General features: G+C 37.4%; 1 protein-coding gene across 2 annotated transcripts in view; it reads right to left on the bottom strand.

Moving 5' to 3' along the window:
• The window catches only part of LOC127582005 (protein FAM102A-like), a 92709-nt gene that overhangs the window by 36358 nt on the left and 37244 nt on the right, over positions 1 to 19107 (bottom strand). For both annotated transcript variants that reach the window (XM_052036912.1, XM_052036913.1), the window contains exons 2-3: positions 4174 to 4294; positions 2643 to 2672 (exon numbers count right to left, since the gene is read on the bottom strand). In XM_052036912.1, the coding sequence (XP_051892872.1) occupies positions 2643 to 2672; positions 4174 to 4294 (151 nt within the window). The remainder of the gene's footprint in view (positions 1 to 2642; positions 2673 to 4173; positions 4295 to 19107) is intronic.

Genomic DNA, 19107 nt, shown 5'->3' with positions numbered 1-19107 from the left:
TTTCAGACTTATTGTCTGAATCTTTCCTGAACCCATTATAGGAGAGCAGTAAATACTGCAAATTAAACTTCCTCTGGATTCATGATGAAAGGAACTACTTAAGTTTAACAGATTTTTTTTAAACTAGCATAAGATTTTAGCATTTATCAACTGCAGAACATCTATACACCCTCCTGCTCCTTCTAACAGATGCTTGTCCAGTAATTGCAGTTGGACAGAGGTACTTGGAAAACCAGGACAAGAACTATAAGTTTTGGTTTTGCCATAATACATTTGTCAATATTTAGATATATGCAAAGATCTCTGAAATGTCAACTCTTAATGGAGTTTCTAAAGAGAGGATTGCCATCTCTGCATACGGCACTATTACTCTCTTCTTAGACTGGAGAAGCTTGGAAGCCTCTCGTCGTTCAAGGGAAATATGTGGGACTTATGTCAGAAGACTTTCAATGGCAAGCAAATGCCAGAAGAACTTGTACCTTTGGCAAATTATTTTGAGGTTGAAGACAAAAATATGCTGAAAAAAATACACATGTACATGGAGCTTGATCATTTACAGTTGAAATGTCAGGCAAGCTGATTTCCAGAGATGGAGACAAATAAACTGAAAGGACCTCCAGCAATGCTTTGCATTGTTTAATCTCGAAAGCAGTGCAAAGTCCTGGAAACATGAATCTGATTAACAGAAGGTAGCAAAATGAATCATTGGGAACTAAAGGTAACTAGGAATGAAGTGGAGGGGAAAAGAATGTGCTCTAAAATGGTCTGGGTGGCAGGGCAAGGATAGGGAAAACGATTGACGAAAAAAATTCTCTAAAGATATTCATTCTATCATAATTTATGGTGAAACAACATCGAGCCCTTGTTCCTAGATAAAAAGATATAAAACAAAAAAAGTCTCCCTTTACCAAAAATATTCTGTATTTATATTTTTTTGAGCTATTCGCTGAACGAAACACCTTCTACTGTCCGATCTTTAGAGGACAAACTGATATTTAGATTCACCATCTGGTACTTGAGCCAAAACTCTGTCAATGAAATTAAGTCAGCAGCTCCTGCGCAAAATATCAGAGTCCAAGCATGCAATTCCTACTTTAGTTTCTTGCTTTGGTGCACATACAAGTTTATTGACCACTCCTCCGCCACCCCAATTCTGCCAATTTTAGAACCATGATACCAGATGCAGTGAATTCCTTAGTACCCAGTATCTGGGAGAAGAAAAATTCATTCAAGCAATTAGTAACATGAAGCAGTCAGTGTTCCGGACCAGATGACCCTGAAAGCCAGAGCAGGAAGAACAGCAGAAAATAGAATTGTGTATGTGCACACTTTTTTTCTAGATAAGTGGCAGAAAGATGCATTCCAGAAGAGGGAAATAAATCCAACAAGAGTATTAAAATCTCAGGTTATTTGAAACAAAATCCAGATTGACACAGAATATTCAACCATTGAATCTCTTGAAATGCGATATTAAATTTAAAATGCTTGCTCTACATGGAAACAGTTTAAAAATATTATGCATCATAGAAACCTCTCCCTTAGACACAGTAACTAGCCCTGCTAGTTAGCTTAATTAACATGAAAGCACACTACACCCTTATATTATTGTTCAAACACAATTGAAAAAAAATGTTTCCTCAATTACTGCCTAGGAAGAGATTCTCAAGATGAGCATTTATTATTTGCTTTACTGCCGAGATAACACTTGTCTCAAGATGACTATTCACTATTTGTAGCAACATGAGCCTTAAAAATACTGTGACAAACTTGGTGCATGTCCAATAACCAGTTGAGGTCATGCTCAAAGTAAAATGTGCATTCGTATCAACTGCTATCTTGCAGCCTCACCATAGCAACTGTAACCGGCAGCATTGTTGACTACTAGAAAAATTTATTTCAATGTTGAAGACAACATCAAAGGACAATTCAATTTATCCCTTTCAGGAACAAAGGGAAGTGATTTAGTATTACTGGGGAACATTATTTTAATTGGATTACCATATATTTTTGTGAAGAACAATTTTTTTTCCAGTAAGCGATGAAAGGGAGCAAACTACTAGGAGCACTTGGAAATCTTGGCACACGTGGAGGTGACACTACGCCTGCCTACTTTTCCTGATCTACTGCATTTACCAATCTCACAATAAATCTGGTGAGGAAGTGAAAGAAGGTGTTGCATTATTAATAAAGTTTACCATATTCCTCAAAAACAGAGCATAGAGTTGATGTGGGTCAGTTACTGGGAATGCAAGCATGACATTTTGCACATAGTTGGATCCTACAAAAAGAAAGGGGGATTAAGTGAACACATTCGATATTTAAAAAAAATTAAGTGAGGAATGTCAATATAAATCTATAAAGCAAGAATTGTACTACCTGAAACAATGGTCTCTGGTGTGAAAGTAGCATTTTCAATTGATTTGGGAAAATAAATTTTGGGTTTAAAACAAATAAAGTGGGAGCAGGCTTGTGAAACTGATGCCCTAAGCAAAGTGGTTTCCCAACAAATGCATATTTTACTTCAAACTGATCTGAATATTGTATAGTGCCAACAACCTGACCAAATGAACTCCTGAACTTTACATCATGCTCTCAGTCTACGGCTTGCATTGCCATTATTTGCAGGAGGTATATAATATTACCTTAGAAAACGCCTTTCCACCTTTCAGTTCCTGCAACAAAATGGGAAAGATTATTACTCAATTTTTATACCTCTATTTTTACCTTTATTCATGGACAGAATGGACATATGAAAGCTTACTAGTGTAGTGTTAAGTATTTAAAAGAGCTCTAAAAAATGTCTTGCTTATTCTAACACGAAACAAGAAAAAGTTGGTATACATTTCCAAACAAGGTTTTGACCGGAAAAGGACAATATGAAGATGAAAATGTCATTTAGATTACGGAATTTAACAGTTAAGATCTGTAACCAGCTTGTACATTAGAGGCAAAACTTTAAGAACAGCAAGTAAAATAAAAATATCAAGAGGAGCCAAATCATGAATGTATAATGACAATTTCAAAGCCAGGCACAAAACCTGCATCTGAAATGTACAGTGCAAAACATCCAATTGGATGTCAAGCTCAATTTACATATTAAGAATTCTGCAATATTAGATTTTTCTTTGAGATGAGCATTAAAAGTATTACTACAGAAAATTCACTATTTTAACGTGATTTACTGATAAGAAAAATGTTTTGAAAAAGTTAGAGAACAGTATTAAACTGTGTAGTTAGAAAATTAAATGAGTGAAATAATCCATTCTCTAGAAACTTAAATCTATCTCAGTACTTGCACTCCATTTTCTCTGTTCCCTCACTGTGGTGAACGAGTGTCTCTCAACACTCACCTGGCATACAGTTGCCCAGACACAGAGGACTGGTGAGTGAAGATAACTACAAATCAAACATCTAATGCAGTGCTATGCTTATCATAGAAACTGCCAAGCCAATGAATCAGTGACAGTAAAAAGGTTCAGTAATGAGCCAGACTGAAGAATCTTCACTGATTCTGACTACAAATTAGGAAGTTTAAAAAAAGTATATAAATTACATTTAATTTGTTGTAAAGGAAATGAAATAAAGAATGGGAGACACACATAGGAGCAAGAGAGATAAAAATATGAACATTAACATTGAAAAAGACAGAAATCTGGAGCATTAATTTTTTTTTGAGACTCCGCACATTATGCGGTAAAGACCCCAATTAATCCCAATTGTTCCAGCCCCAACTTTTCTAGGCACTTTTAGGGCAAGACTGGCGTTTATGACAATAAACAGATTTCAGTGCCGAGTACTCCAATCAAGGAACTGCATGATGCTGAAAGTTTCATAGCAAGAGAGTATCAGAAGTTGCTATGAGATTTACTCTATAATAATGGAAAGTGTTGCTAGCTTCATCATTACTGCAGTATCAAAATCTGGACGATTACGAAATACAGTTCGTCAAACAAAATCCTCTAAGAGAAAAGAACAAAATAACCAAAATGGGAAAACGGTTCAGGAGTACAAATGCTTTTTCGACAGAGTTTATCTTGGTCAACTGAAACTCACCACCATTGAACATTGTGCAACAATGCCTTTTCACAAAATAAGTTCAACAGAAAGGAAAATGTATTTTATCTCACAGTATAAACATTCACTCGGAAAAGTCTTGATTTCCAAGATACTTGCCTTACGTACAGATACTCTGCAAATACAAGGATCCAGTACACCAGTTGCTGGATTTGCACTCATCTTGCAGATGAAAATAAATTTTTTCTTCCAACGAACACAATTCTCCTGAACTTCCTCTCTGTGAAGAAATTACAAATTTGTTAGTTTCTACTTTTATCTCATTCTCAAGTCAATGTGATTTTAAATCAAGCACAACACAAGAATTATTTTGTTTTTGGGTGCAAGTCATCTCTCTCTCATTCTCTTCTGACAGATTCTTTGCCACACCACCTCTGCACACCTCTTCCAACAGCGGGTGTAGTGTGCACCTCTGTAGTCCTGTTTAATAGCTCCAAAACATCCAAATAGGGAAATGCCAATGAATTTTCTATTTTAAATTATGTTCTTTCCTTTGCAGGAAGTAAGGTTGGGAGAGCTTCCAAACAGAATAAGCAGTTTTATTAAGATGTCAAAGACATGTAAAATTGCAAGTTTTTCTTTCATGCGACCCAAGGCTGCCATGGCCATAGTTGTTAAAAGGCACAGTCCTACAGAGATTATAATTCTAGAGATTCTCCATCAAGTAAACTGCAATTAACATTTAGTTGGACAAAGCAAACTCTCAAAAGCCATCAACATAGCAGTCAGTGGGCACTGAAACATCCAGAACATGTCCCCAGTTGGTTTTTACTTTGTCAAAAAAGATTATGTTTCCTTCAAGAACCATGGCACACTGACACACAAACTACAAAGGGTCAGCGAGTATGAGAGGTGTGCTTATATTTAAGTTTTCAGTGATAACAAAATGTGAAATCAAAATTCTCAGAGCATCAGATTTCCACGACCAAAGGAAACAAAAATCAGTTTGAAAGTAGTATTTTGCTCTGACTCATTGGCAGCAAATTTTAATACAATATTCTTACTGTGCACATTTGACAGGATGATGGTATATATTCACTTACCTTCACAGTGGCATAAATGTTTAGTTTGAAAAAGTATATTAGGTGTCATAAAACTGGCATGCTTGGGTCACTATGGAAATATGGCTGGAGGATAAAACTAATTCCAATTTTGAAATTGTATAGAATAAATTAGGTGGCGAATTGCAAGCACCAATAAGATAGGTTGGCACAACTTTATACACAATCAAAAACATATACAAAAGAAGAACACTGCATAATCTTTAATTCCTAGTTTCACTGATCACATTCACTGTTGCTGGTTCTGTGAATAGTTGTATTTGCACATCTTTTTTTTGTACACAGCACCATTGCCACTCATGTGGCCCCCTGGGGTGATGCACCCTTCCATTCTCTGAGGGACTTCCCCACTAGCACAATGAACCTATTGGGCAATACCTTGTTTATCCTGTGCTGTACACAGAAATAATTTTGATGGGAAGGAGTGAGATCAAGAGAGGACCCAGCATAGTGCAGTGACCTGATTAGTGACAACCTGAATTGGCCTGTTGCTTTAAACTCCACAAAAATAAATCAATTTTTTTTTTGTAAAAAAAAAGTCATAAAATGGTCAATGTTAAATTTCAGCTGCAGTGTTTTGGCAGGAATAAAAGAAAAATACAATCTCCAGTACTTTAAATTTAAAAAATCTGAATAGAATTTATACACAATTATGCAAATAATGACTTCCTACAGAACCCTTAGCACTGAGCTATGGACAAAGGTACATCTCCTATTGCAAATATAATAAAACTCCAACTATTCAGAAATCCCAATGGTTGGCACGTGGCTCACCAAGTGATGTTTGCTGCACTTCCTTTCTACTTACTCGGACCCCAGTTCCCGTGCTGCCTTTTCATTCACCAGAGCCCTGGTTAACTCACACCTACAGTATACACACTTACAATAGCAGCACTGAAGTGTTTCACTCTGGGACAGTTGAAAACAGCCTGAAATTCTTCACAAAACGTAATATTTATGTAATCAAATTTTTATTGGTACGTTTTTAAAAAACAAATCTTCATCATGAATAGTTTGGCATGCAAACAGGATTGATAGAAGTCAGAATTCAGCAGCTAGAGCTAAAGTTCCACTTACAAGGTTTCAAGTAATACTGGGATATTTGAGATCCCTCCCCAAATCCCTGTATATACTTGCGAAGCAAAGTCACTGGGAATCAAGAGAGATCAAAAAAATGCTTGGCTTCAAAATTCTGCTCAATGAATGCAGCGTCAACATTTACATCATACATGCCTTTTACATCTGCCACGTCCACAGTGATATGGAAAGGAATCCCGCATCATTTTAACAGAGATTTATGGTCAATGCAAATTAATTCGGAGCCAATTCTTGAGTGTCCCTGCATCAACTTCAGTACAATAATAAAATGAGCAACTATAAAGATAGAAGTAAAATTAGTTGTCAACTCATTTTGATTTTAAACAAAACTATTGACAAGGCTTTCACCTGCATTAGGTCTTAAACATTAAACTTAGGCTTGCAACCTGTGCAGGAACTGCTGATGTTTAATTGACGTGACAAGTGCTTCAGCCAGCCTGTAAGAGACATACGAAATAGGAGGAGTAGGCCATTCAGCCCCTCAAAGCCTGCTCCACCATTCAACAAGTTCATGGCTAATATTCTTTCTTAACACTATTTTCCTCCTCATCCTTATATCCCTTAGTGTTATAGTACAACATTATAAACCAATGTTTATAACCTCCTTGCTTTTCTATTCTATGCTTTGGCTAATGAAGACAAGCAGAACATAAAACATAGAACAGTACAGCACAGGAACAGACCCTTCATCCCACAATGTCTTTGGGAAACAGGATACCAAATAAAACTAAATCTCTTCTGCCTGCACATGATCCATGACCCCTCCATTCTCTGCATATTCATGTGTCTATCAAAAAGCCCTTTAATGCCACTATCAGATATCGCTTCTACCACTGCCCTGGGCAGCCTCTTCCAGGCAGCTACCACTGTGCAAAAAAAATTGTCCTGCACATCTCCTTTGAACTTTGGCCCTCTCACTTTAAATGCATATGCTCGAGTATTTGACATTTCTGCCCTGGGAGAAAGAATTCTGACCATCTCCCTGTCTATGCCTCTCAAATTTTATAAACTTCTGTCAAGTCTCCCTTCAGCCTCCAACACTCCAGAGAAAACACCCATGTTTGCCCAACCTCTCCTAATAGTTCATACCTCTAATCCAGGCAGCATCCTGGTAAACACAGATGCAAGAGAGGCTGCAGATGCTGGAAATCTGGAGCAACACACAAAGGTGCTAGAGGAACTCAGTGGGTCAGGCAGCATCTATCAAGGGAAATGGATAGTCGACATTTCTGGTTGAGATCCTTCATCTGGAGTATCATGGTAAACCTCTTTTGTACCCTTTCTAAAGCCTCCACATTCTTCTTGCAATGGGCAACCAGAATTGCATACTATATTTCAAGTACAGCCTAACCAAAGTTTTATATAGCTGCAACATGACTTCCTTACTCTTATACTCATGCCCCAACCAATGAAGGCAAGCGTGCCATATGCCTTCTTTACCACACTATCTACTTGCATGACCACTTTCAGAGAGTTATGGACTTGGACCCAAAGATCCCTCTGTACGTCAATGCTGTTAACATTCCTGCCATTAACTGTATACTTTCTCCTTATGTTTGACCGCCCAAAAGTGCAAGTCCACACACTTGCCCAGATTAAACTCGTTCTCTGGATTTCTCCACCCATATCTGTAAGCATCCCTTATGCCTTCAACCTCTTGATGTCTTATCTGTGCAACCATCTTCAAGAATCTTGGAAAGATACATTGAGGTTTTCTTTTCCACAATACTTGCCAGAGCACTACAATTCACTGTATATTTCCTACCCTTATTAGTCCTCCCAAAGTGCATCAACTCACACTTCAGGATTAAATTCCATCTGCCACTGCTTTGCCCATCACTGATTAATATCATGCTGTACTTATCATGCTATGACAACCTGTTTGCATGCCAACTATTCATTGTGAAGATTTGTTTTTTTTAAATTGCACCATAAATGTCACATTTTGTGAAGAAACTCAGACTGTTTTCAACTGTCCCAGAATGAAGCACTTCAGTGCTGCTGTCGTGCTATACCTCCTCACTATCAACAACACAACCCATTTTGTGTCATCTGCAAACTTATTACTCACACTTCCTTCATTCCACATTTAAATCGTTCATGTATATACCAGTAAGGGAACCAGTACTGATCCCTGGGTATACCATTGTTTGCCGGCTTTAAGTCAATTTTGGATCCAATTTGCAACAGGTGGGCTGCAACCTTTTTGACAAAGTCCCACATGAGAAACTGTCCAAGGCCTTACTCAAGTCCATGTGGACTACATCAACTGCACTGCCTTAGCTTTGTTCCATCTTGCAAACAAAAAAAAATCAACTAGTCGAAACAGGACGAAACAAGAAAATGGTCGTGATTTTCCACAATGTGAAGCTGCATAATCTGCACATGCATCCAGAAATGCCAGTTGAAATAAAATTTTATGGTTACTTAGTTTTTCCACATAAATTCGGTGAGTGAATTTTATTCTGTATCTAATTTTTTGGGTAGTGATTTGTGAATTCTCTTACCCAATAGCAGTATGAGGGAATTGCCTGCATGTATTGTCTTTGGAACTCCTCTGCTTCAAAGGCAGTGAAAGCAGAGCCTTTGCAATTTTAAGGCAGAGGTACATACATACACAATAGCAAGGAGAAGAAAAGCTTACTGCAGGCAGCCGGGAATCAGATCACCCACAATCTTATTAAATGGCAAAGTAGGCTCGAGGGGCTGAATGGCCTACCCCCTTTTTGTAATAGATAGATTTGTATTCACCACTTCTGAATGAAGAAATTTCATCATTTCAGTGGCCTGTTCCTTATTCTGAGACTATCACCCTGGTTTGAGATTCTCCAGGGAGGGGAAAACATCCTTCCCATATCTGCGTATTGTATTATTGTGAAAGGAAGAACCAACTTCTCTAGTCAGCTGAACTAGCAGTATGAATATTGCAAACTCCACCAGCATCCTGGGATGGAAAAAAAATCATGCTCAGCATGTCAAACGACAGGAACTGACATTTTCCCTTATGTAATTGAATTCATGAGAAGTGTTAAGTCAAGGATACATCTGTTTGCAGGTGGTGTCTATGAACAAGGACAATGAAGAGTTAGAGAAAGGGTACAAAGAAGATTTCTTTCTGCTCCATCTCAAATACCAAATTCTTGCCCAAAAATCTATAATGAGAGCATTTGCAGGATTTATAAAAATACTTCTAAGGGGCCAAAAATTACTATAACTAGTTCTGGAAAGTAAAGCACCCGAAATAATTTAAAAAGATGCAAGAAATTTTTCAGCAATAACCATTTCCTGGCAACTTCCTCCATTATATATTCTTTTATCCACATTTATAATGGAAACGGCAAACGTAATCTTGTCACATTGTAATTACACCTCCTACCAGTGTCTTGTTATAATAACACCCTTGCACCTTCAACCTGCCAAGTTTAGCTAGATCATTTCTATTATACATAAGAACTCAAGAATTTAGAATGAAACTATATTAAAAAAAAATGAACAAATGATAACAAAATGGAGACTGAATCAGGCTGCTACAATTTTGTTAATTTATCACAGGGCCATAAGACAGCACTTGGTTTCATTTCCTCGTGTGTACAGTGCTAAAGATTGTTGAGTATTCATCCAGCTCCCTCTCTCTCTACAGGAAAGTAATAAGAAAAAATAGCCAATTATCATTCTCACCTTAAATCATAAATACTTCAACCTTGCTTCTCAGTCATACAGAAAAGAAACAGGTACTTCAGTCCACCATATCCATGCCAATCACGAAGTACCCATCTATACTAATCCCGATTTCCAGCATCAGCAATTTTTTGGATTTTATATAAATGTAATAGTTTGTTGGTCACTGTCTCTTGGATTCCAACCTCCAGCCTCATACATTTAGCTCTCGGCTGCAGGTTGGTCCATTTTAAAGAACATTACTCCATAAATGTAAATATTTTCCAGTAATTCTTTTCAATTCATTTAAAAATTACTTAAACATCAGCTTTGCAGATATTAATACCAATATTCAAATCATAAAATAACTAATATGTTTCTACATTACAAGAATCCAAACTACCAACAAAATACTGATCCAGCCTAATGTTTATAAAGAGCAACAAGATGGGGTAAGGAAATCTTTGCCTTTCAAATAAGAAATTTCACACTGATACTTCTTGCACAATGGAATAACTATGGTAACTGGAGATCCAAATTTTACTACTTGCTTCATACAAGAATTTGAAACTAGCATTCTTTCGAAGAATTGACAAGGAAATTCTGAAATCAAACTATTTTCTGTTTTAACTTATTTAAGCAATATAAATGTTTTTAAGTGACTGAACTAAACTTCAAAAGCAAGCTACCTTGATCAAGGCTGCAAGTCCTTGAGCAATATAATATCCTTGCAGAGGAAAAAAATTGGAATGGAAAGCAGCCAGAATGTAATCAGTAGGCAGACATCTGAATGACTTTGTATGTTAGAGAGGTCAGATTTTCAAAACTCTATAGAAGATAAATAGGTTATGCTATTTTTAAGAGGATAGATCACCTTGGAAGTTGAGAATGCCATGGGGTTTTTCTTGTTAATAGAATCAGCTAGGGTAAACAGTTTATACAAACCAGAAATATCTCCATCTCCTTGTTGCTCAGTCCCTCCGGAGAGAGGATGAGAATGGTTAATTTCACAGCTTGTTTACGATTGCAGACCAAGCACAAGATGGAAATATATTTCTGCAGACTGCAGAATATGGGGAGGGTTTTCCACAGTGCTACCCAACTGATGGTCAAAGGCTTTGATGAGGTTGAAAAAGACCATGTATAATTGCTAGCACAGCGCTCTGCATTTTTCTTGGAGTTATGCATTGAAAAATCCTGTCGGTACTGGGTTTGGAAATCACAGCTGAGTTGACAGTTCAAAGGCTGCAAGCATTAAGCTGTCCTTGGGGTATGGAGAGGAAACAAAACAGCTCAATCACCCATTTGCAATTGTTATAAAATGGGACAAGAACAACAGTTGAGACTAGATCTGTGCTCAGTGGTGATAATAGCTCCAATTCTTTCTTATTAACCCATTAAGAAAGAGTGACAGGTCCTATGTTGCCCCTGGTGAACCATCCATGAGAAATTTCAAAATCAAAAGAAGAAAATGTGGCAAAGTTGAAGTTGAGATCACAAACATGGTGGAATCTTTGGACTGTTTTTTCTAATTATCACAATATATTGTGCTTCCAACCATACTTGAGGAACTATCATACAACCAAATGTTTCATTGAAGCTTTCAAATATGACTCCATTAACAACGTCATGGCAGGGATGCTGCAAATTTGCCCTCAAGCCTATATAGTGGATCTGGTGTTATTGAGAAAACACCCACAATCTCCCAAACACAAAAGAATCTAATGTTATAGATACAAAAGAGAATCAATTAAAAAAAGATTCTTCTCCTGACCCATCTCTGCCCCCCCTCCCCCACCACCACTAACCACTCCCTGCCCTAATCCACATTTTCAGACCAAAAAAGTCAGTGGGAGGTTATGGGGATGGGGGATGGAAATATGGAGAAGAAAATCATTAAAATGGTGTAGGCGGTTTTGTAAAAGCCATACAAAGGATTAAAAAAAAGGTGGCAGAAGTAGTTTAAGAGCAAAGTATGTGCAAAAATGTTTTATTTTTTTCCTCCACAAACCAAGCTTCTGGCAGAAGAATACACCGGATACTGTTAAGATTTATTTAGTACACAAATGGTCAAATGGCTTCTTCTCATTCGTTTGTGTTATTCTCAAACTAGTTACATATTAAAGAACACACTTAAGTAGCGTCTTTCACATCCTCAGGATCCACAGGCAACCATGGAAGTCCATTTGTGCATATCAAGACACAAACTGTAAATCAGTTAATACAAAATGTAATTAGTCTATATTGTTAAATATAAACCATCACCTGCCCTTCAAATACTTACTTGCCTATTCACATAATCAATCAGCAATACAACACATTTAAAATTTAAAAATCATCTAGCTTGGGAATACAAAATGTATAATATTACTTTACTGAAGTATTAAAATGTGACAAGAGTCCCTCAGGGAATATTTGTGCAGGGAAAAAGAGGAACTAAGAAAATCAAAGGTTTAAATAAAATGTGGTAATCTAAGTAAAACATTTAAGAAAATGCAACATCTGGAGCTCTCAGTTGTTTACTTCCAACAAAACACACATTTATCCAAGGTAATAACACATTTAAGAATTAATTCATTTCGCGCTAAAATTCAAAACCATATCAAATATTGAAAAAGAAAATCTAGGAGTTGATTCTGGGTGATGAGTTATTTGCTTGACATAAAGCATGCTGTTATGTCAACATGCTCTAGTTTAAATGAAAGGTATAAAAAAGGTATTACAACTTCAGATTGACTGCGCCACTGCAGCGATAAGTACATAAGAACACAATGAGAGCAAGTCATTTAGACTTGACTTTTTCCAACATTCAATGGCTGATCTGTGACTAAACACCATACATTTACATACTGTATCTTTGTTTAACACAGGAGTAATTGATTGCATACTAAATTTAACAATTAGACTACCATGTTTGATTTTTAAAATGGGAGTATTTCCACTTTTTACATGTACAAGTGTTTGCCAACTTTACTAGTCCAAAGTAGATTAATTTGTGATTTATTCACGGCTCCTCATACGAAGTTAGATCCCAAGAACCAAATGATCTGCACCCCAGAGGTTTTAAAGAGTGGTTATTGTGGAAGAATTTGTTTTCACCTTCTAAAAATCAAATAGATTCTGGAATGGTTCCTGCAGATTAGTGTGTAGCAAATGCGACCCCACTATTTAAGAAAGAGTCAGAGTACTACTGCACAGAAACAGGCCCTTTGGCCCATCTTGTGCACGCCAACCTGACCCTCTGCCTAGTCCCATCTACCTGCACCCAGACCATATCCTTTCAAACCCCTCCTATCCATGTACCTGTCCAAACCTCTCTTAAACATTACAATTGAACCTGCATCTACCACTTCTGCTGGCAGCTCATTTCACACTTGCACCACCCTCTGAGTGAAGGAGGTTTCCCCTCAGATTCCCCTTAATTATTTCACCTTTCACCCTAAACTTATGACCACTGGTTCTAGTCTCACCCAACTTGGGGGGGAAAAAGCCTGCATGCATTCACCCTATCTATACCCCTCAATTTTGTATATCTCTAATATCTCCCATCATTCTCCTGCATCCCAGGGAATAAAGTCCTAACCTATTCAACCTTTCCCTACAATTCAGGTCCTCAAGTCCTGGCAACATCCTTGTAAATTTTCTCTGCACTCTTTCAAGCTTATATCTTTCCTGTAGGTAGGTGACCAGAATTGCACGCAATACTCCAAATTCAGCCTCCAATGTCTTGTACAACTTCAACATAACATCCCAACTCCTGTACTTGATTCCAATTTATAAAGGCCAATATGCAAAAAGCTCTCTTTATGACCTTATCCATCCATGATGCCACTTTCAAGAAACTATGGATCTGTATCCCCAGGTCCCGTTGTTCTATCATGCACCTCAAAGCCCTACCATTCACTGTGCAAGTCTTACCCTGGTTTGTCCTCCCAAAGTGCAACATCCAACACCTATCTGCATTAAATTCCATCTGCCATCTTTCAGCCCATTTTCCTAGCTGGTCAAGATCATGCTGCAAGCTTTGATAGCTTTCCTTGCTGTCCACTACATCCCCAATCTAGGTGTCATCCTCAAATTTGCTGATCCAGTTTACCACATCATCATCTAAATCATTAATATTGATGATAAACAGACCCAGCACCAATCCCTGCGGCACACCACTTGTCACAGGCCTCCAATCAGAGAGACAACTACCTACCACCACTCTCTGGCTTCTCCCACTAAGCCAATGTTGAATCCAATTGGCTACTTCTTCCTGAATGCCAAGCAACTTGACCTTCTGGACCAGCCTCCCATGTGGGACTTTGTCAAAGGCCTTGCTAAAATCCACGTAGATGACATCCACCACCTTTCCCTCATCGACCTTCTTGGTAACCTCCTTGGAAAAACTAAGATTGGTTAGACAATATTTTTAAAATATTTTATTCTCTTCATTGCTGCAATATCCTTTTTATTAATAAAAAGTTACGCAGACAGGAAGTGCCCACAGTACTCCAACCAAGGTTCTATACAGATTTGATATGATCTGCCTTGATACTTTACCTGCACGCAATACCAGCAGGACTTAAATTGTCTTATCCGTTGGTACACTTTTCAGATATAGTAATGCCTTTTAGTGAGCAGAATTGTTGACTGATAGGAGGTAAAAAGCTAGCCAAAAATGGGGAACTGAAAGCTACAGTGCGAGTAGAGAAAAGATTCAAAATCTTTCATCAACTTAAGATATGGACCAAGAGACCAGAGAGATATTTCAGTTAGGAATTAGGACAATGGATGTATTGCTTTTATTTGCACCACCTACTTTTCTGTAAAGCAATGACTTACACAATAGCTCCATTAGTACTAGAAGCCTTCCAGTATCTTGTCCAAATGGCCATTCTTCATTCTTGAGCTGTGATCATGTTAGTGGGCTGAAGATTATATCAGCCACTGGAATGCTTCTTCAGCCAAAATTTGTCTTTGACAGATGGTCAGTGAAAGCTGTCAGTTATGCAAACAAATTAAAGGGCACAATTACTCTGGCTAAAATTGAATCATAGTACAGGAAAGTCATAGAACCCAAGATCTTTTCCACATGTACAAGTCAGTGTTGCCAAGTGGTAGAATTCATCAACGAGCCTTTGGACTAGTTATTATGTTATTTGATGAAAATTGGATGAGTAAAGCCTTCCATTGCCCTTGTTTTGGCAGATAGGATGATAGTAAAGACATGGCTATCACCATGATTTTTCTCTCCCTAGGGAAGGGGCAGGATGATTTCAACCTTGTACTCCTGCAGATCATATAGCTGGCAGGCGAGATTGAAGTGAAGTGTACCAGATAATATTCATCTTTCTAATGATATTAACAAAATAACTTTGCCCTTCATAGTTTTGAGCTATACGTATATAAATATATTTCCATTGTTTCTAAATCAACATTAAACAAATCAATAACAGTTCACTACTGTTGTATTAATGACTGTTATCAGTATGGTATCACATTGTGACGCAGGATTTTATTTTCATCTTGGCACAATAACTATTTGAAAGCAATTCTTCTACAGACGTAAAGTGTAACTGTAGCAGATTTCCTCAATGTCAGATATAGTTGAAAATATATGAATGTAAATTTGTTTTTAGACATACAAGCAAAAATATTAACTAAAATCTCTTGCATAAAAATGTGAGGCAAAACCTAAAAGTATATACCAATACATAAAAAGGTTAAAAGAACAAATCATAATTTGCTTTCAACTTGGAACCATTGGTTGGGTACAGCTGTCTTATGGCATTTAGTGTGCAGTTAGAATCAGTCTTTTGGAAATAGTTGCAGGTAAATTTCATCCTAGTCGAGGAATATTAGGTCATGCAGTATTCTCAGAATGTGACCTTCTGTAAATCTGATTCTTCCCACAAGTAATTTCAGCAAATAATTATCCAAACGCAGTTATAATTGTAAGTCTTTTTCCACAGAGCTTCTAGCTTTATGAACCAAGCAAACATTTTTGGAATAATGATCTAGGCAAGTTTTCAAATTAGAGGGGCAGCCAAAAATTTGAATCAGGATACACCCAGAAATGGAGATCAACAACTGCACACCACTTCCAACACCACAATGCAAGTTATCACTGCCCTGTCTAAGCAAAGAAATAACAGATTTTAAAGTTTTAAAAAAAAACAGGAAATTGTCAGCATGTCAAGCAACATCTGTGGAGACAGCAACAGAGTTAATATTCCAGGTGGATTCTCGGTTAGTTCTGATGAAATGTCAATCAGAAACATTAGCTGTTTTCACAGATGCTGACAAACCTGCTATTTCCAGCATTTTTCTATTTTAATTTTACATTTCCAGCATCTGCAGTGTTTTGCATTGCAATGTATAATACACAACAAATCAACACTTATTTCTTTCTAGTCACTCCTCACAACTCCCACAAAAATTATGCGTTTAAACATTCCTAAACTAATCCAGACTAATCTACAACCCAGACAGCAAAACCAATGTACTAGAAAAACAGCCTTCATTGCTCCCTTCTCCATGGGATAACTCCACTTTTCCTTGGGCTATTGCTGAGTGACTAATACACTTGTGTAAAGTAAACCTTCTTAAAAAAAAAGAAACCCCAATGCCATCACACCAGCAAAACAAAAAGGCAGAAAACAGAAGACACAAATTTAATATGTGGCAAAACTAAAGGGAGAGAAGAGATGATAACAAGTTGTATACACAGAGTCCATAATGGCCTGCAGTGCATTGTCTGAAAGGCTGATAAAAGCAAATTCAACAACTTTCAAAAAGGGAACTGGATACATGTTTGAAAAAGAGTGCTGTAGTTTTCTATGGTTCTATGGTTAAAGAGTGGGATTAACACAACAGTCACTTCAAAGAACTGGCACGGGAAAAATGGGTTGAATGGTCTCCTTCTGTGCTGTATGATTAAATATAGTGGAAGGAATTACCCCAAAAGAGTTCAGAAATGACAGAGAGCATCAGAAACAGCAGACATCATGGCTATAGTAATGAAGCCTTTTGCTTGTAAACATGCCATGCCTCCAGTCAAAATGTTAGAGTAGAATTATAGCAGATAATATGGAAAATTGCTTACTAATAAGCAGGACACATCCAATATGGATAATTACTTCTCATAATTGAGAGTAAACTGATTGAGCAAAGTTATGTAAAGTGTCAGAGCTTCGAGCAGCACTTACTTGCCAATAACCCACTGAGCAATACTCACCTTGGGTTTTGCCAGGGCTATTCGACTCCAGACCTCATCACAACCTTTGTCCAAACACGATTTAGAGCTGAATTCCAGGAGGCAGGGTGATAGATGCTGTTCTTGACATTAAGGCAGCATTTGACCAAATTTGGCATTGAAAAGATCTGAGTAAACCGAAGTTGATGGGCATCAAGGGGAAAACAATTACTTAAGTCACATTTTGCACAAAGTCATGGTTGTTGGAAGTCATGAGAGCAACTCCCTAAACCCAACCAGCATTAGCTGCGTCATCCCTTCCATTACGAAGGTCAGAAGGTTGGGGGGGGGGGGGGGGGGGGGGGGTGGGAGGGGAGATATTCCCCAATGACTGCACAGTAGTCAATTCTATTTTACAGTTCCTTAACAAATGAAGAAGCCTCCAGCTGCATGTAGCAAGACCTTGACAACATTCTCACATGGGATAATAAATGGCAAGTAATATTTGCACCACGAAAAAGTGCTGCGCAATGACATTACCATCACCAAGCTCCCCCCATTATCGATATCTTGGGGGTCACCACTGACCAGGCAGTCAATATGCACCAATTACATAAATATGGTGGCTATAGGAACTGGTCAGAGGCAAACCTGTGGCAAATAACAGCTACAGTGTGAAAAATGTACAAAATACACTGCAGTTACTCACCTAGGCCACTCCAAAAGCACCTCCTAAAAAATGGTCAGCACAGGCAAAACAATTACCTGCAAGATCTTCTCAACTCACATAACATCCTAATTTGGAAATGCATCATTGTTTCTTCATTGATGGTCTAAATCCTGGAACTCCCTGTCACAAGACCCTAATGGGGGTACCATCAAAGAAACAGATTGCAGTTCAAGATGGCAGTCCACACCACCTTCAGAGGACAATGCTAGTCTTGTCAACTACATCCAGATCCCAAAAACAAATAGGATTTTAAAAAATTGCTTAAAATGAAAAAGTGAACAATTCTGTAATTGGAAGAAAAAGTGTCATATAATAATGAACTTTACAAAGTTAATCCAAAGGAGTTATTTTTATATTTTTACCCTGAAAGACCCAGCATCAACCAAAGTTCACAAGTTATCCACACAAAATCTAAAAATGAAACTGAGCTGACAACTCCGGCTTTGAAATCATTTTTAGAAAGCTTTACCTTCAAATGTCTGCATATGACACAGACCCGGGTGCTGGCACAAGTCACATGTTTCATCAATAAAAATACCAGGGTCTAATTCCCACACCATTTAACGTAGAACCACAATTCATGACATCCTGATAAATTAATTTTTTTTTAAAACGTCAGGATCATTTTCCACTAATCAGCAAGACATAACAATGATCAACTATGGCTTTATATTGATAAGCAACTGTTTAAATGAATAATAATGCAACTGATTATGTGAGCTCACTGAAGATACTAGTATTTGAATGATTGCAGAAAGGAGTTATTGTGTAAAGTACTCTGCAACAAGAGCAGGATGTGCAAGAGTTTACAAAATGTCATCTATATCATATACTGCAGGGAAAGTTAGCAGCAGCAGCATTTTTAAAATTTTTTATATATATAAACAAATATAGACATTACATTTCTCAAACTAAAGGTGAATGTAAAAGGAGATAACTTCCATTCCTGACAAAACTGATAAGAGACGCTCCTTGTCAAACCATGCAGTGTGGTTTAAACTGCAATACCAAAATATACAGGAACTGAAAAGTTGATTGGAGACACACTACAGCTTTAAAGTTTAAACACACTGCATTTCCACTTTTAAAGTATTTTATGTCTAAAATCTGCTCCAGTGTTTATGGCAGTAGAAAAAAAAGAACAAAAAAAATCAATGATATGGCTGCTTGGATCATGGTAAACATTACCATCAAGAATGGAGTGAATCCTGCAAAAGGAAGTTCATCAACACCTCTTCTATTAACACAAACACGTCAATCTTGGATACTGAGCAAGAAAACAGGAAGAGGTATTTGTCATAAGGCAA

The sequence above is a fragment of the Pristis pectinata genome, chromosome 23, assembly GCF_009764475.1.
Source record: "Pristis pectinata isolate sPriPec2 chromosome 23, sPriPec2.1.pri, whole genome shotgun sequence".
NCBI lineage: Eukaryota > Metazoa > Chordata > Chondrichthyes > Rhinopristiformes > Pristidae > Pristis > Pristis pectinata.
Note: the sequence above shows the minus strand (reverse complement) of the source record. Positions and strands in the feature narration are given on the sequence as shown.